Source organism: Arvicanthis niloticus, chromosome 16 (assembly GCF_011762505.2).
Source record: "Arvicanthis niloticus isolate mArvNil1 chromosome 16, mArvNil1.pat.X, whole genome shotgun sequence".
NCBI lineage: Eukaryota > Metazoa > Chordata > Mammalia > Rodentia > Muridae > Arvicanthis > Arvicanthis niloticus.
The window spans coordinates 59,648,648-59,667,170 of record NC_047673.1 but is presented as its reverse complement, the minus strand read 5'-3'; the positions used below and the strand labels follow the sequence as shown (position 1 = coordinate 59,667,170).

Below are 18,523 nucleotides of genomic sequence, written 5' to 3'. Positions count from 1 at the left end.
AGGTAAACACATAAAGAATTTTTTTAATCTTCAAAAACCTTCTTATGGTCGTGTTTAAATAACAGTACTTGCACATAATAGTTGGATAAACATCATAATACATTTCATATAAATATCTAATTTTCCATTTATGTTACTGTAACCATTCTGTGTACTTATTACAGTACGGCTTGCACGGAAAAGGCACCCTTAGCACTACCTTGAGAAAGCTCCGCCTCCTACCAAACCCCGCCTTCAAAAGGTCCCACCTCCTAAAGCTTGTATCCTTCGGTAAGCTTTTCTCCTTCAAGTACAGAGGCTCCTTCCTAGTGACTGATCGATGCCCTAGTAGTTGCTAAGAAGCGCCGGGCTCTTCCGTGTCAGGTTCTCTTGATAGTGTTAAGCCCGCCCTGCCTGCCTAATCTTTTCCGGTCTTAGTCGGCCGTGGCCGACCTTAGCAAGCTGATTTAGACCTTTGATACCTTCTTTGTCTTGGCAGCGCTCTTAATCTCCTTCCAGCCACAGCCTGTCATGGCGGCGCCCTGAACAGACACTTCCTAACCCATCTAACGTTTTACCTAGGCGCTTCCTATTCCTGAGGCCACTCATGGTGGCGCTCCGGCCTCACCGGAAGTAATATACAGGAAGTGGGGCGGTGCCTCTGCCGGAAGCCAGCGCAGCGCTGGGAAAGATGGCGGTGGTGGGCAACGCGGTTCCTTGCGGAGCCCGGCCTGGCGGTGCCCGGGACAGCCGGTCTCCGCAGCCTGGGCCGCGATTGCGGCCGGGCCTAGCTGCCGGGACAGCTCTCATAGCGAGCGGCGACGAACTGGTGGCCGCCGTGTGGCCATACCGGCGGCTGGCGCTTCTGCGGCGCCTCACCGTGCTGCCGTTTGCCGGGCTGCTGTACCCAGCCTGGCTGGGCGCCGCCGCCAGCGGTTGCTGGGGATGGGGCAACAGCTGGACCCAGATACCCGAGGCCGCACTGCTGGCGCTCGCCACCATCTGCCTCGCGCACGCACTCACTGTACTGTCGGGGCATTGGTCTGTGCACGCGCATTGCGCGCTCACCTGCACCCCGGTAAGTGCGCGCGCCCGACCCCGACTGGGACCTAGGCACAATGGGACCTAGCAGGGATTCTGGGCTGCAGCCATCCAGCGGCGCCCCCGTCCTAGGGTTTAGGCCTAATTCTGACCCCGCTGTGACTCGCCATACAGTTGTGGCGTGGTTATTTTGATTCACAAGAAACACCTGGGACAGATTTAGAGCAGGACACATGCTACTGCTTGTGTGAATTGTTATCTTAGCCCCCATATGGTGTGTTGTTCTTGAAACGGTCCTGCCTTGCTTCTCCGTCGTTTTCTATCTTGGTTTTCTTTTCTTTCTCCTTTTTTTTTTTTTTATAAGACAGGATCTCACTATGCAGCCTTGGGTCATCTAGGACTCACTGAGAACCGCCTATCTCTGTCTCCAGAGTGCTGGGGTTAAAAGCCGATGTCACCATTTCTGGCTTCTACTTTTGTGTTTTGTTTTGTTTTCTTTTCTTTTTTATTTTTATTTTTTTTATTTTGAAGTGTTAGACTACACCTGTGGGGTAATTCCCCAAGTGTATGAAGCCAAGTCTTACGGCCCAATGTTAAGCCTCTCCCTTGCTAGACCCAAAAGAGCGTGTAGTTCATCCTACTGCTGAAGGTAGCCAGGAGCTACTTGTGACTTAATAGCTTAGAGTCTCGAGTTATCTGTAAGATGAGAGTGGTTAAGATGAAGGCTTATCAGGATTTGCAGCAAGACAGTTCAGAATTTTAAATACAGTGTCACTACAGGAGGCACTGATGATAAGGTACTCTAGGTTGACAGGTAATACCTAGCGACCACACTACAGATCACACCAAATTTGAAGCCTGGGGCACCTATATCTGCTTTGGGTTGGTCTTCAGAAAAGGGAGGCAGTGTCAATGACTGCAGGAAAAACCTGAATACCCTCGTATACACCCTTTCCGGCTGTGTGCACGCGCACGCTTTGAATTTTCAATGCCAAGAGAAGGCACCCAGTTTCCCCCATTAATATTTGTCCTGTAGAGGGGCCCAAATTTCTGAGCTTGGCACCCAGCATTAATAAATAGGGAGAGGTGTGTGCATGGGTATGTGCGTACATACATGTACGCACATGCAATCTCAGTCTAGCATTCCAGCTGTCTTTTGGACTGTAGCTAAACACATAGCTAAGAACTTTCTCTTCTGGGAAGGAGTGGGAGGAGCTAAGCAGCCTTGGGTGAAGAGACAGATCAGGGCTGGCTTCCTCTGGGTTTCTCTGGGTTTCAGTTTCACCCTACTGTAAACCAAAAGCTGAAGCAACTCCCTCCAGAGTCAGAGGAAAGCCAAGGCACCCTGTAGAGCACGGGCCAGCACCCTCCATGGCACCTTTACTTGTCTTCCACTGTTAGTTCATCCTGTGTGTTAATTTTAGTGTCCCACAGCCACCTCCTGTCATTTCGTGGTGGAGCAAAAACAGCACATAGGGAAACGTTTCTTGTGTCATGAAAATAGCATGGATAAAACCATTGTGGCAGAGGATGGACTCACTTGTTACTGCAGAAGACAGATAATAATGAGAGGAGTCCCAGGGAACTTTAGATGGGGCCACCTGGGGAGGACTCCCAAGTAGGTGACATGTAAGCAAAAGTCTGAACTGATCAGGGGAGCTAGCTGTGTCAGTGTATGTGCTTGGTGCTGTTGTAGAGGAAGGAGCCATGACACCCCCTTGATATAACACAGTGTAGTTATAGCGTAATTACCTCTGAGGAACCTCACAATTAAGTTACTAAGAAAAAGACTCATGATATTTTAAGTATACTTACTGTTTTGCATCACATCCTTAGCTGTCTTTGGCTGCATGTGTCCACAGGCTGTAGGTGGAAACAAGACTCTTAGCTCAGACACAGGCAAGCTGAGTGTCCAGTGTACTGGGGAGCAGTGAGCAAGCCAGAGAGAGCCAGTGTGGAGGCAAGTGAGTGGTGGCGAGATGTGGGTCATGTGAGTGGAGTTCCATATGGACTTGAGCTCAGGTCCAGAATCCTAGGTGGGGAGTTTGCCCTGTGACTTCCGCCTTCTAATACAAAATAGTGATCAAGTGTGGTATGGCCAAGCCAGCACTAGAGCCAACACTCCTCTGACCCTATGAGGAGTGTGTACTTTTGGGTTAAGAAGGGCTCAGTAACAATCTTTGGTTTTTGACAGGAGTATGATCCCAACAAGGTAACCTTCGTGAAGGTGGTGCCAACTCCCAACAATGGCTCCACTGAGCTGGTGGCTCTACACCGCGACAAGGTACGAAGGGATATATATCCTGCAGGGTAGCTGGAACAGGCATTCCTCTGGTAGTCCTGAGCACCAATGTTCCCCAGGCCAGGGGGCTTCTGCCACAAGCATACCTTCCCCCCAGGGCGAAGACGGGCTGGAGGTGCTGTCATTTGAATTCCAGAAGATCAAATATTCCTATGATGCCCTGGAGAAAAAGCAGTTCCTCCCAGCGGCCTTCCCAGTGGGGAATGCCTTCTCTTACTATCAGAGCAACAGAGGCTTCCAGGAGGACTCAGAGATTCGAGCTGCAGAGAAGAGGTTTGGGAGCAACAAGTGAGTCCCTGTCCTCCCCGGGGCCCACTGCCCCTGCTGTGCTCCTGGTCATGGAGTCCCGGCCACAGGCCTGAAAGCTCTGCTTTTTAACCTAGAATGCTAAGTGACTGTGGCCGTACTGGACAAACCTGCTCTGCTCTGGTTTCCTTCGAATTTGTTTACCAACAGGGCCCTCAGAGGGCCAGGAGCTAGAACCCTCTGCTTTGTGGTGTGAAACCTTAGTTAGGAGGGTTGCCCTGTCCTTAGTGACATGTGTCTGTTTCCTGGCTTTTGTAATTCCTCTCTTGATTGGGGGAAAGAGGGTTCTGCATGTGTGTGCAAATATATGTAGAAGCCAAGGTCGGCTTCAGCTGCCATCCCCAGGAGCCATCCACCTTGTTTTCTAAGACGGGGTCTGGACTGGAGCTCACTAAATGTGCGTACTAAGTAGCAGCATCGGTGGTGCTCCCATCCCTACCTTCTGTTAGCCGTCTGTCTAAGCTCGGCCCCACAGTTACCTGGCAACAGCCGGGTAGGCCTGACTATTAAAGGGGCTGCTTGCTCCTCCTCACTCTCTCGGTCTCTTGCCTTCTTGCTCCCACTCTGTCTCTCGCCCCTTCCCCCTCTCTATATGCTCATGGCCGACCTCTACTCCTCAACTTGTCTACTCTCTTTGCCTTTCTCTGCCTCTACTACCCTCTTAACTCCCTTCCCCATGCCCTGAATAAACTATTCTATATTATACCGGTGTGTGGCTGGTCCCTCAGGAGAAAGGGATGCCTTGGCATGGGCCCACTGAGACATCCCCTTCCCCCATACCTCAGCACACCTCCATAGAACATATCCCCTCTTCTTTCTTTATCTTTTTATAAACACATCACCTTCCCAGCGCTGGGATGTTAGGTCCGTGTCACTACGCTTGGCTTTTTCATGGATTCTGTTACTTGACGGTAGGGCCTTGTGCTTCTGAGGAAAGCTATCTTTTTGGCCCACCCTTCTCCACAATCATAGAATTAGAATTTTTTTCTTTATTTTTCTCCTTCCCTTCCCTCACCTTGAGACAGGGTTTCTCTGTGTACCCTGGCTGTCCTGGAACTCACTCTGTAGACCAAGCTGGCCTCGAACTCAGAAATCCACATACCTCTACCTCTGCCTCCTGATTGTTGGGATTAAAAGCATGTACTATCACCACGCAGCATAGACTCAGATTCTAATTTGAAATTTCTGTTCAACTGTTTGCTTATGTGCATCTCAGCACAGTAGAGATGGTGGTGACACACTGGGGCACGGCTTCATGGCTGAGTGCTTGCCTAATGGGCAAGAGTGATTCCACCCAACACACTGCAAAAGGAAAACAAACCAAAACACATTAGTGTCTCTTGGATACTGGGTAGGACTATAGCTGCTCCATACAGACTTTATCCGTTAACCTTGTACTAAAACAAAGATGCTGAGATGCAGCTACAAGAGGACAGCCCAAAATGGGGCACCAAACACCGTTATTTGGCATCATGGCCCGTATGATGTTGGCCCTTGACAGTGCTTAGTCCGGGAACTTGTAGAGATCTTAGCAGATTGTTTTCTCTCTGGGGCTGTACATGGAACCTGGTGTCTGGAACATGCCAGATAGGAGGCCTGCCACTGAGTCACACCCCTAGCTGAGAACCCCTGAGGTTCTTTCATGACTCAGTTGCTTTTCAGTAAATGTAAATGTTACTACACCCAGTCTGAATTAGAAGCATCATTTGTTGGTCTCTGCAACCCTGAAAATGACCACATTAATGGCCTGGGACAGATTTTATGCTGTCTCTGTGGGTGTTTTTGTTTTTAAACTATGGGATACCCTAGTTTCCTCTTCTCAGATCCCACCACTTGTGGGAAGCTTGTGAGTGTCCTTGAATTTTGAGAGTAGAGCAGAGGAGGCCCGAGTCAGACTAGGTGACCACATGCTGCTGCAGAAGACACCCTAGGGACAAGCTACTTGAACCCTAGGACTTATTCAGAGAAAATATAAAAAATTCCCAAGGCCAGCAAGATGCAAGGGTATGGCCCTTGTCATCAAGTCTGACAACCTGAATTTGATCTCAGGATCGTGTAAGGAGAGAACCAGCTCCTGCAACTTTTTCTCTGACTGTCACACATACACTGTGTGACAGGCATGCCATCCTCTCTCTTACATACAGAGGAAAAATATTTTTAAAGAGGGCCATGCATTGCAGTGTACATCTTTAATCCCAATACTTGGGAGGCAGAGACAATCGGATCTGTGAATTCAGGACAGCTAAAGATACATAAGTGGGAACCTGTTTCAGCAAAGAAAAGATGGGGAAAAATGCAGTTCTACGGGTGGGGGCTGGAGTTCCATCCCTACCACCACATGGCCATGGTGCCACACTGTTGTCTTCCCAGCACTCGAAGACAGGCAGGGATATCAGGAGTTCAGAGTTCCTCCATGGCCCTGTAAGGAGTTTGAGGATAGCCTGGGCTACTTGAAACCTGTCTCAGAAAAAGAACATCTGTCACCAGGGTCTCATTCTCCCAGACACCCCTATCCTACTGTCTCATCTTGCCCCGGGATGGGTGGTATTAGAAAGAGCCACAGGGTTCCGCAGAGCAGGGTATCAGTGTGGAAGGATTGCCATCCAGTCTGCACCTGGCTGGTGAGCTGGCAGGGACAAAGTCAAGGGCAGCCCCTCACCTTGTGTGTCCTATGTCTTCAGAAAACTGCAGAGGTTTCTAGTTGGAGGTGGCAGAAGCAGGGCCTCCACGTCTCCAGCCTCACCCAGGAATTTGGGGCTGGTTTTTTGCAGGGCCGAGATGGTGGTGCCCGACTTCTCTGAGCTTTTCAAGGAGAGAGCCACAGCCCCTTTCTTCGTGTTTCAGGTAACACAATAGCTCTGGCCCTTGTGCCAGCTCCTCCTTTGGGACTGTCACAGCCAGAGTGAGTCTGACTGCCACTTCCAAACCCCAGAGCCTCTCCCTGTGCTCGGGGATCATTGGTATTTGCCAGGGTTTCTGGTCACAGGACAGGTAGGCAAGACCTGACAGGCTGCTGACTCACAGGTGTTCTGCGTCGGGCTCTGGTGCCTGGATGAGTATTGGTACTACAGTGTCTTCACTCTGTCCATGCTGGTGGCTTTCGAGGCTTCCCTAGTGCAACAGCAGATGAGGAACATGTCAGAAATCCGGAAGATGGGCAACAAGCCCCACATGATACAGGTGTGACTGATGGGACAGGTGGGTGGTGACCCTGCCCACCATGTGGACACCATGCATATGCTGTGCTGACACACTTCCCCCACTCATATTCCCAGGTCTACCGCAGCCGAAAGTGGAGGCCCGTCGCCAGCGATGACATTGTTCCTGGGGACATCGTGTCCATCGGTGAGGCAGGATTCCCACCCACCTCAGGTAGAAGTCCTTAACAGCCAGTGGCTGACTCTCTTGCCTGCACCTTGCAGGCCGCTCCCCCCAGGAGAACCTGGTGCCGTGCGACGTGCTACTGCTACGAGGCCGCTGCATTGTAGACGAGGCCATGCTCACCGGGGAATCTGTGCCACAGATGAAGGTGATGGTTGGGGTCCATAGTTCATTCCCCAGCTCATGAAGAACAACATAGGGCAGGAGAGGCCAGTGGCCAGGCAGTCCCTGCCAGACACGAGGGGCAGACGCAGGTGGGCTGGAGTCATTGCTGCAGGTGTCTAGAGCCAGGTGGAAAGAAATCAGGATATTCAGTTGAGATGGGCATAGAGATTCCAGGGGATTCTCTTTGTATTATGGAGGAGGCCTAATGCAGATCACAAGGCATTAACTCCACAAGTCCTGTGGTGAGGAGGCACCTGCTAAGGTGAATGGGACTTGCTGACCTAAGTAGGGTCCACTCATGGGAGTCAGGCAAGTCCTTGGAGGAGGCTAAAGTCAGGCTGTCATCCCAATCTGATGGTTCCTTTTCAGGAGCCCATTGAAGACTTGAGCCCAGACCGTGTCCTAGACCTACAGGCTGACGCTCGGCTGCATGTCATCTTTGGGGGCACCAAGGTGGTACAGCACATCCCCCCACAGAAGGCCACCTCGGGCCTGAAGCGTAGGTGCCTCAAGGGTGTCTTGGGTATCTTGTACCTGCTACAGTATGAAGGAGGTGGGACGGGGTGCTAACAGCAAATGCCTCTCTGCCTGTTCCTTCAGCGGTCGACAATGGTTGTGTAGCCTTTGTCCTGAGAACTGGATTCAACACATCCCAGGTATGGTGTTTGATTCCATGTAGGAGGGCCCAGAGTGTGTGACGGCTGCTCCCAGAACTCACCCTAAGGCTAATGTAGGCTGCTTTTCCTGGGCTGTGGGAGCAGTAGATGTGCACCAGGTAGTCCGGCCATTGCCATTCCCAGGAGATGGCTGTTAAGTGAGGTGCTCTAGCAAATGCTTCAGGGCTCTGCCTGAAGGGTTGATGGAAGCCTGCCTTCTTCCTTTGCATTTCCCTGCCCTCCCCTGTGGCCCTGTGGCCCTGTGGCCTAATTCCTTGTCTGCCTACTTCATCTTCTGAGGCAGGCGTTGCTGTTTCCTAGAAAGAGAAGCCAGCCTCAGCTTTCAGGGAACAGAGGCCCCTCCCCACTGTTCCCCACAGGCCTCTCAGGAAAGACTGTGTCCTGCTTTTCCTTTCAGGGCAAGCTACTGCGTACAATTCTCTTTGGGGTAAAGAGGGTTACTGCAAACAACTTGGAGACCTTCATCTTCATCCTCTTCCTCCTGGTGTTCGCCATTGCTGCAGCTGCATATGTGTGGGTTGAAGGTAAGCACCCTGAAAGCTCCCGTTCTGCAGCCTCGTCCCTGCCCCAGGCTGCCAGGCCCTATTTCCACAGGGACCAAGGACCCCAGCCGGAACCGTTACAAACTCTTTCTGGAGTGCACCCTCATCCTCACCTCGGTTGTACCCCCTGAACTGCCCATTGAGCTGTCCCTGGCTGTCAACACCTCCCTCATCGCCCTGGCCAAGCTCTGTGAGTGCTGAGTGATTGCTGGGGCATTGCATAGGACAGGCAAGAGCCTGGATGGAGGGACCCTCTGACCCCAGGTCACACCCTCCACCCCCAGACATGTACTGCACGGAGCCTTTCCGGATCCCCTTCGCTGGCAAGGTTGAAGTGTGTTGCTTCGACAAGACGGGTACCTTGACCAGTGACAGCCTGGTGGTGCGAGGCGTGGCAGGGCTGAGGTGAGCATAAAGGAATTCTGTCTAAACCCCCCCAGCAAACAGACCCAAGCTTGGTGTGAGCCTCCATTGGAGCCCTGCCTCTGAGGCTCCGTTAGAGAGTGTCCTATGTGAGGATCAGTATGGATGACGTCAGAGGTAGGTAGGAAATTGGTTCAGTCCCAGAACAGCTAGCCACAGACCTGCTGCCTCGTCTCATCTGTTGGAACTTCAGGAGTCACCCTTAAGGCCAGTAGTCTCAAAGGAGCACTCCTTTCCCCAAGGTATCCTTAGTGAATAGCACACTGAATGCTAGCAGCTTGGGGTGGCCTCTGGTAGTATTCACTGAAGGCTCCCAGGTCCCCTGGTGGAGATGGAGGTGGAGGTGCACTTCACCCACCCACCTCTATCTACCTTGTAACCAACTGTCCTCATCTTTGCAGAGATGGGAAGGAGGTGACCCCAGTGTCCAGCATTCCCATAGAAACACACCGGGCCCTGGCCTCCTGCCACTCGCTCATGCAGCTGGATGACGGCACCCTAGTGGGTGACCCTCTGGAAAAGGCCATGCTGACAGCTGTAGACTGGACACTGACCAAAGGTGAGGGACTGGCGTCCAAGGTCTGGCATGGGTGGCCTCTTGTCCTGGGCAGGTAGGCCCATGATGGTGACATTCCTTCAGGCTAGTGCCCAGGCTGGCTTTACGTCGGTATCTTCTTGGGTCTGTTAGTGTCCAGCCTTCCCTGCCTGATCCACTGTACCTGCTGTGTCCAGCCGGATTCTGGGGATGCTGGGATGGGAAAGCTGGGGCAGGGGGGTGGGGGGGCTTGGCTACCTCTCTGGAGCGAAGCCCCTCAGGACTCGTACTTATTTGTTTCCAGATGAGAAAGTATTCCCCCGAAGTATTAAAACTCAGGGGCTGAAAATTCACCAGCGCTTTCATTTTGCCAGTGCCCTAAAGCGAATGTCTGTGCTCGCCTCCTACGAGAAGCTTGGCTCCACTGACCTCTGCTACATCGCGGCTGTGAAGGGGGCCCCCGAAACCCTGCACTCTATGGTGAGCCAACCCCAACCCTGGGGTTAAGGGTCAGGCTGGGATCAAGCAATGACGTCCCCCTGTTCCCTGCAGTTTTCCCAGTGCCCACCTGACTACCACCACATCCACACGGAGATCTCTCGGGAAGGAGCCCGTGTCCTGGCTCTGGGATACAAGGAGCTAGGGCACCTCACGCATCAGCAGGTAAGGGCCTGCCATACTCGACAGCCCTGTTAGCCCACCACAGCTTTCTCGGCACCTTCTTCCTCTGCTCTGTGATGTCCTGGGCACCTCCTCAGGGAAGGTCTTAGTGGGTCCATGCCCAGCCATTCCTAACCTCCATCTGTCCCCACTGCCCTCTCAGTTGCTTCTTGGTCCTGGTTCAGTCTGCTCACCCCTACAGCCAGCCATCCCTCTAGAACTTATGTCAGCTGACAGCCTTGACTATGGAGGCCAATCAAGCCAGGACACAGGCTCTCCTCCTGTGTTGTGTTTGCCTTGCTACCCTGTTTGTCCTGAGCCTGTCTGTCCCCCTGGACCTGTCCACCCTGAGCCCCACCTTGACTCTCTGTGATCTTCATCACCTGCTGTCCATGTCCATAGTCATGAGGTGTGGTAGGTACACTTTCTAGACCCCATCATCAGTAGCTGCACCCCACTTTGTACCTGCCTTGCCTCTCCCCTCCTGCCTCTTGACACTCCTCTTAGAGGACACGGCCTCTCCTCTCCCAGCACCAGCACACATGCACAGTGGCTCTAGTTGCTAAGGCACTAACTTGCCCCTCATCCTCTGGGGGATGTGAAGAGGCTGGTGGATGGTAAAGGTATCCCACATCTGTCAACAGGCCCGGGAGGTCAAGCGGGAAGCACTGGAGTGCAGCCTCAAGTTTGTGGGCTTCATCGTGGTCTCCTGTCCACTCAAAGCTGATTCAAAGGCTGTGATCCGAGAGATCCAGAATGCATCCCACAGGGTATGAGCAAACCGAGAGGTAGGGAAGTGGCCACAGGGGACTGTACCACCCTCTAGGTCTCAACAGTGAGGAAACCACAGGTTTTAACCTGGGGGTGGATATAGCTGGCACTCTCAGAGTTAGGTAGACAATGCTCTTCGGCATGGCGCCTCCCTGCAGCACACATCACCTCCCTCCTCAGACTCTGATGAGAAGCAGGTAGAAGCTTGAGATAAGAGATCTTGAGACCATGCTTGTCCTTGTGAACAGTCCTAGCTCCTATCCCAGCAAGAGGCAGATAAGGACCGATCTCCCACTGAGCCCCCATAGGTCACATCCTACCTTCCTTCCTTTTCTGTCCCTTTGTTCTTCGTACAAACAGGTATAGACTCTGGGTGCTGACAGCCAAGGGCTAATTTTTAATTTGTGTTTTAAGTTAAATCCCAGCACTTGGGAGGCAGAGGCAGGTGGATTTCTGAGTTTGAGGCCAGCCTGGTCTACAGAGTTAGTTCCAGGACAGCCAAGGCTACACAGAGAAACCCTGTCTCAAAAAAAAAAAAAAAAAAAAAAAAAAAAAAGGCAAATTAAGAGAACTTGCCACTCAAGAGTTTGGATCCTAGCACCCACAAAATACCTATAACCTCAGCTGTGAGGAACCTGACATCTTTTCCACCTTCATATTCGAAGATGTACGTATCAAAAAGTAAATTATTTTAAGAAGCAGTGCATTGGGACTGAACTGTGACTCAGCATGTGCTTGGTGTAAGCAACCCTGGGTGCCAGCCCAGCCCCGTGGTCAGCACAGCCCTGCATTTGTATAGCACTCCCTGGGCTGATAGGCTGTGCTTTCCCATAGAGGTGCCTTTTCCCTCATACTTTCTTAGGAGTAGCTATGAGGCCAAGGTAAGAGCTCTGCCCAACATACCTTGCCTGCTAAGCCCTGTGCGCTGTCCCGTAGGTGGTCATGATCACAGGAGACAACCCGCTCACTGCGTGCCATGTAGCTCAGGAGCTGCACTTCATTGACAAGGCCCACACGCTCATCTTGCATCCTCCCTCAGAGAAAGGTAAGGCCAGGTAGCTGGGGCCCTAGTCCCAAGCCAGTGTGTTACCACTGTTAACTGCTGATCATAATTGATGTGAACCCCACTTTGAGGAGGCCTCAGAACATGGGCAGTGTGGTGTATGGTGCTGTGAGAGCAGTCATGGTTCCTGAGTCTACCGTGTTTGTTTACAACAGGCCTCATGCACACTATCGGAGGACTCGTGCCTCATCCTTGCCCACCTTGTGCTGGGCAGGGCACTCCTGTGCCATTATCCAGGGAATGCCAGGTTCCCAACACCTGATTAGGGCACCAGTTGTCCAGTGCTGAAGGTGGCAGATCCTGGGTAAAAGGCATCGCCCGTTGTTAGCATGTGTGTCTGCCCAGCCCTGCACCATGGTCAGCTTCCACGCACATTGTAGAAGACTTAAACTAAACTTGCTGTTGGCATCTTGCTTTAAGGAGGCTGGGCACTCAAATGGGAGTCCACTTAGCTAGATGTGAGGGTGCACTCCTATCAGCCCAGCAGGAAGATTGCTATTATCCAGACCAGCCTGGGATACACAGTGGCTTCCAGGCACGTTTTTGCATACACATTGTCTGAGACCAGCCTTAGAACCCTTCCTGCATAGGTAAATGAACCCACTTCTTACTCAGGTCTCTTGATGTCTCTCAGAGCAGGACCTATGTGAGGAGCAGTGGGTACCCCAACAGAGGGCGGCAGAATCCACACAGGGGTGGTAGGTGTATGTAGCTAAAATGGCTTCTAGAACTTTCCACTGCCTCTCAGAGAATTTGGTCACCGCTCTCAGTTGTTGGTCCCAGGTCTCCCTCCATGTACCATGTTCTTGGACCTAAGGATTGTGCAGAGGTGACCCTAAAGTGATCATTGTTAACTGTTGCTGGATCTGAGCTTCAGAAATAAAAGCGGGTCCCATGAGGTTCATGGGAGGAATCCGGTTCCAAGAGTGCTGGAGTTCAGGCTGGTAGCGGAGAGATCTGTTAGATGAGGGACCAGCCTCGGGAGAAGATGGCTTGATGTCTGAGACAGGCCTTTTGTGTTTGCATGCAGCGATGTCACACAGCTACTGGAGCAGTGCTCAAGTTCCTCTCCTGTATCTGAGGGTCGTGTGTGTTCCCTGTGAAATGTCCAAAGCAGGGCCAGATTCTGGGTAAGGCTGTGGTGTTGTCCCAGGAGTCACAACACTAACCATAGATGTGACCCACAGGCCAGCCGTGTGAGTGGCGCTCCATTGATAACAGCATCATACTGCCTCTGACCCTGGGCTCCCCCAAGGCACTGGCCCTGGAGCACGCGCTATGCCTCACAGGTGATGGCTTGGCTCACCTGCAGACTGTGGACCCCCAGCAGCTGCTCCGCCTCATCCCTCATGTGCAGGTGTTTGCCCGTGTGGCCCCCAAGCAGAAGGTATGTGCAAAACCCTGGGGTTGGGCGCTGGGGGCCTTGGGGATGGCTTCAGCCCCATCTATGTCATGTCTGCCATGCAGGAATTTGTCATCACTAGCCTGAAGGAGCTGGGTTATGTGACCCTTATGTGTGGAGACGGCACCAACGATGTGGGCGCACTGAAGCACGCTGATGTGGGTGAGCTCCAATAGCTGGGAGCTTTGTCTCCTTCATCACTAGTGTAGGGACATCTCACCTGGCCCTGTCACTCAGAGACTGGTGCATTTGATAGCTGGTGGTCTGGCTTTGTGTGTGGCTCCTGCCTAGACTCCTCCAATGAGAGGCAGGGGATGTACCTTAGCAGTAGATGTCTTCCTTATATGTGCAAAGTCCTAGATTTCATCTCGAACACTGAAAAAGTAAGTCATTTTAATTAATAACTCCCTGGGCAGTGGTGCTCATCCACCCAGAGGTCTGTCGTCTCAGAGCTCAAGAGAATCAGGGATTCAAGTTCATTCTTGCCTGTGCAGTAAGTTCAAGGCTAGCCTAGTTACATGGAACCCCCTGTCTGTAAAAAAAAAAATTTTATTTATTTATTTATTTTATTTTTATTTATTTATTTATTTATTTTTTAGGTCTTTCAAGACAGGGTTTCTCTGTATAGCCATGGCTGTCCTAGAGCTCGCTCTGTAGACCAGGCTGGCCTCGAAGTCAGAACTCCGCCTGCCTCTGCCTCCCAAGTGCTGGGATTAAAAGCGTAAAAAAGAAATCTTGAGGGCTACTAGGTCAGAGAAGGGTATGGGCCAGAGGTGCAGAGCGCAGGAGGAAAAAGATAGTTGGGGGCATTGTTTTGCAAATCCCACCACCAGGTTTAGTGCCACAGGTCACTGTCGAGACAAGGCTGACAGTTCTGGACTCCAAACGCCAAATAAGCTTTGGTCTTTCTGCCTTTTTCTCTCTTCCCTGTGTTGTCTGGAGTTCTTGCCTTCATAGACTTTTCTCTCAAGTAATTAGTTTCTTTGGAAGCCAGCAGTTTTCAGTTGCTCATTTTAGGGTCTGATGAGACTCTGCCTCCCTCCCCCACCCTCACCCCCCATCACAAGGTTTTTCTGTGTAGCCCTGGCTGCTCTGGAACTTGTTCTGTAGACTAGACTGGCCTTGCACTCGGAGATCCATCTGCCTCGGCCTCCCAAGTGCTGTGATTAAAGGCCTGTGCCACCACTGCCTGTCTAAGGTTCTGATGGGATTTTTGTGCTCGTTTGAGCCTGGATCTCTGTTTTGCATGGCCCAGAACTCAAGATCCTCTTACCTCAGACTCCAGAGGGTTGGGGTAACAGGTGTGCCTCCACCAGCGTGGTTTTGACACGTCTGAACTGGCGTTGCTGTTTTCTTCTTGTGGCTTTTACTTGTTTTTTGTTGTTGTTGTTTTGTTTTGTTTTTGTTTTGGGGGTGTTTGTTTGTTTTTTAAATAACAAGTGCTTACAATTTTATGGGAGCAATGCTAGTTCTCTTTTTGCAAACTGAAATTACTGAAATTGTTATTTTGTTTTAATGGTTCTGGCTGGGCAGTGGTGGTATATGTCTTCAAATACCAGTTCTTGGGAGACAGAAGCAGATAGACCTCTGATTTAGAGGCCAGCCTGGTCTACAGAGTGAGTTCCAGGACAGACAGGGCTACACAGAGAAACCCTGTCTCAAGAGGATACAGTTTTGATTCTGGGCTGACTGGGGCCTTGAGCATGGGGGGCAGACACTGCTACCGAGCTTCATCCCCAGTCCTGCGTCATCTTTCACCCAGTGTGTTACGACACACTTATTAGTCTGTATTAGTGAGTACATGCCTGCCGCCACACAGCTATAACTGTCAGAGGACAGCTTTATGGAATGGGTTCTTTTCACATTCACATGAATGCCAGGCATGTGAATCTGTCAAGCCATTCACCAGCAAAGCAAGGTGACTGGTCTCGGAGGGCACTATAGGGTAGTCAGGAGAAATGAGAGTACCTTGGAACTGGTGGGAGGGAGGGAGGGAGGCAGGTGGGTGGCCTGGGCTCTAGCTCTGCAACTGAACACTGGTACCTGACCCTGGGCCCTTTCCATCCCTCCTTCCCAATGCCTTCTCAGGTGTAGCACTCCTGGCCAATGCCCCTGAGAGGGTTGTAGAACGGCGGCGACGGCCAAGGGACAGCCCAGTCCTGAGCAGCAGTGGCCCCAGAGTCTCCAGGTCGACCAAACAGAAATCAGCACTCCTCTCTCCTGAGGAGCCACCAGCCTCCCACAGGGTGAGTGTTCAGACCAGAAGGACCCACAACCCTTGCTAGCCAGGGCTGACCCCTGCTGCCCACCCCACAGGACCGCCTGAGCCAGGTGCTGCGGGACCTGGAGGACGAGAGCACCCCCATTGTGAAGCTGGGGGATGCCAGCATTGCAGCGCCCTTCACCTCCAAGCTCTCCTCCATCCAGTGCAGTGAGTCCCAAGCTCTGAGCCCCATTGCCCAGCACCCTACCCAGTTGTGCCCAGAACCAACACCCATACCCACCAGCATCCTAGCCACTCCTTCCCTGCTTCCCCACAGTCTGCCACGTGATCAAGCAGGGCCGTTGCACGTTGGTGACGACGCTGCAGATGTTCAAGATCCTGGCCCTCAATGCCCTCATCCTGGCATACAGCCAGAGTGTCCTCTACCTGGAGGGTGTCAAGTTCAGCGACTTCCAGGCTACCCTGCAGGGGCTGTTGCTGGCTGGCTGCTTCCTCTTCATTTCCCGCTCCAAGGTGGGCCCTGGACCACCTAGGGCTGGCCGTAGGACATTTCAAGAACTCTTGTGGATTGGAATCGTCATTCCCCAAGTTATAGACAGAGACTAGAGCCCAAAGGCAGGAATGTCCCTGAGATTGTGCGGGACATACAGACAGGGTCAGGCCTGCCTAGCTGCCAGGGATACAGCTTAGGGTCTGCTACTGTCTGAGCTTGAGGTTCGTGCAGGTCACAGTCCTAGGGCAAAGGAAGTGAATGAAAGTAAGCAAAGAACATGGCATTGTGAGGGAGAAAGTGTGTCACAGGCTTCAGGGGCTGGCCTCAGGGACAGCCAGGGAGGCCTCCTGAGGAAAGGACCTGCCACAACCAGGAGTCTTCACTGGTTGCTGAGGTGGCGAAATAGAGGTCCCAGGGGCCAGAGTTTGTATGTGTCAACTTCCCATCAAGGTGAGGAAAGGCTCACAGAACAACTTGAAACACAAGACCTTCTTGACTTAGGCTTCCAGAAGTTTCAGGCCATATTTAGAGCTACTCACTTCACCGTGGCTACAAGAGGAAGGCCTGGATTGTCCCCAAGGCTGTACCTTTATTTGGGCCCCACTGTCTAAGCTTTTAGGTATCTGGTCAGAGCCTTAGGTCACTTTCCAAAGCCATACCATACCATGTTCCTAGGGTCATCTGGGGATGTTTCAGATCCTAGCCTAGTAAGAAAGGAAGTAGCAGGCTGGACAGACCAGGCACACTCCCAGGCCCAAGGCTCTGACTGCTCTCTTGGAGTATAGAGCAAATCTGGTTCCTGACAGAGCCCTCCATTGCTAGCATGGAATACAAACTATCTTGAACATAGGCTACCTCTGGGTCAGGACCAAACAAGATGCCTGAGGCAGGAGCATCACCTCACTGTTAAAGAGAGCTGACTCAGGTCTGCTCCACAGCCTCTCAAGACTCTTTCCCGAGAGCGGCCCCTGCCCAACATCTTCAACCTGTACACCATCCTTACGGTGATGCTGCAGTTCTCTGTCCACTTCCTGAGCCTGGTCTACCTGTACCGCGAGGCCCAGGCACGCAGCCCTGAGAAGTAAGTGGGGTTCCGGGAAGAGAGGAGGCAGCAGGAAGCTATGGTGGGTGCCTGAGCAGAAGGGCACTGACACCCATGTGCCCTGTAGGCAGGAACAGTTTGTAGACCTATACAAGGAGTTCGAGCCAAGCCTGGTCAACAGCACTGTGTACATCATGGCCATGGCCATGCAGATGGCTACCTTCGCCATCAACTACAAGGTGAGGCCCTGTATGCCTGCCCATTCCCACCTGGCCTAACTGTGCTCAGCCCTCCCCAGGCAACAGTGTCTTTTTCATTACAGGGCCCACCCTTCATGGAGAGCCTGCCTGAGAACAAGCCCCTGGTGTGGAGTCTGGCAGTGTCAGTGCTGGCCATCATTGGCTTGCTCCTTGGTTCCTCACCTGACTTCAACAGCCAGTTTGGCCTTGTGGACATCCCTGTAGAGGTGAGTGGCTCTTAGCAGTGGCCCTGGCTCAGCCACAGGCCCAGCTCAGCCACAGGCCCAGCTCAGCCTGCTTCCTCCTTAACAGTTCAAGCTGGTCATCGGCCAGGTCCTGGCCCTGGACTTCTGCCTGGCACTCCTGGCTGACCGTGTCCTACAGTTCTTTTTGGGGACTCCAAAGCTGAGAGTGCCTTCCTGAGAAGATGGTGCTGGTATCCACTGCCTACCCTGGCTGCCACTGAACAGAAAACCGCGATTGCCCCAGGAGGGAACACTGCTCCCATCTCCACAGTGAGGCAGCCCTGCCTTGCTCTTGGAAGACTGAGTTGGGACCCTTGTGGGCATCCCCTGGCCGGGCTAATAGAAGAGTCCTGGCTAGCACCTTTGGTAAATAAATCGGCGTCTGCAATTTTATAAAGCTTGCTTCCACTTATCTGTGCCACACAGGGCCCCTGGGAATTGGAGGGGCCAGGAATCAAGCAGGACCTGACATCACCACAGGCCCAGAGGAGAAAGATGCCTTCTGTGGGCACTCAGCACTTTGTAGGCTAAGTGTCGTGCACATCCTGTACTTGTTGGGTTTTTAACATGTCAGGCCCTGAGAGGCTTCACAGTGCCTTCCGAAGTGCTGACAAATCCTGCCCTGAAGGGGCAGATCTCACTCAGGAGGTAGCCACCATCTCATACCACAAATGTGGCTGTCACTGGCTACCCTGGATAGTCTCCTTACATGCGTGGAGGTCACAGTGCATGGTGTTTGTGGCCCTGCCTGCCCCTAAAAACAGTCTGCTTTGAAGGGAGCCAACCACCTCAGGAGACTCACTCAACCAGACAGTGGTTTGCACTTTTAAAAAAAGGTTTATTTTGTGTATGAGTACTCTGTCTTCATGCTGTACCAGAAGAGAGCAGCAGATCCCATTACAAATGGTTATGAGCCACCATGTGGTTGTTGGGGATTGAACTCAGGACCTCTGGAAGAGCTGACAGTGCTCTTAACCGTTGAACTGTCTCTCCAGCCCCAGTGGAGTGTATCATTAATCCCAGCATGCAGCAG

The 18,523-nt window shown here is 52.2% G+C and overlaps 1 protein-coding gene across 1 annotated transcript; it reads left to right on the top strand.

Moving 5' to 3' along the window:
• Positions 1 to 635: 635 nt before the first annotated feature.
• Atp13a1 (ATPase 13A1) lies at positions 636 to 17,887 on the top strand. The gene is made up of 26 exons (XM_034520211.2): positions 636 to 1,057; positions 3,215 to 3,304; positions 3,420 to 3,610; positions 6,400 to 6,472; positions 6,653 to 6,808; positions 6,904 to 6,973; positions 7,051 to 7,157; positions 7,544 to 7,673; positions 7,775 to 7,830; positions 8,249 to 8,375; positions 8,446 to 8,583; positions 8,678 to 8,798; positions 9,218 to 9,375; positions 9,656 to 9,831; positions 9,904 to 10,014; positions 10,656 to 10,781; positions 11,719 to 11,827; positions 13,033 to 13,232; positions 13,313 to 13,409; positions 15,336 to 15,493; positions 15,564 to 15,678; positions 15,788 to 15,984; positions 16,903 to 17,045; positions 17,134 to 17,245; positions 17,329 to 17,472; positions 17,558 to 17,887. Exons 1-26 carry the CDS (start codon positions 671 to 673, stop codon positions 17,666 to 17,668), a joined length of 3,603 nt encoding a protein of 1,200 aa, XP_034376102.1. The 5' UTR covers positions 636 to 670; the 3' UTR covers positions 17,669 to 17,887.
• Positions 17,888 to 18,523: the final 636 nt, after the last annotated feature.

Excerpts from the sequence above, each read along its gene's own strand:
- Atp13a1 (XM_034520211.2), top strand. The coding sequence starts at position 671 with ATGGCGGTGGTGGGCAACGCGGTTCCTTGCGGAGCCCGGCCTGGCGGT. Across the intron at positions 3,611-6,399 it reads AAGAGGTTTGGGAGCAACAA|GGCCGAGATGGTGGTGCCCG; the intron begins GTGAGTCCCTGT and ends GGTTTTTTGCAG. Across the intron at positions 15,679-15,787 it reads GCTCTCCTCCATCCAGTGCA|TCTGCCACGTGATCAAGCAG; the intron begins GTGAGTCCCAAG and ends GCTTCCCCACAG.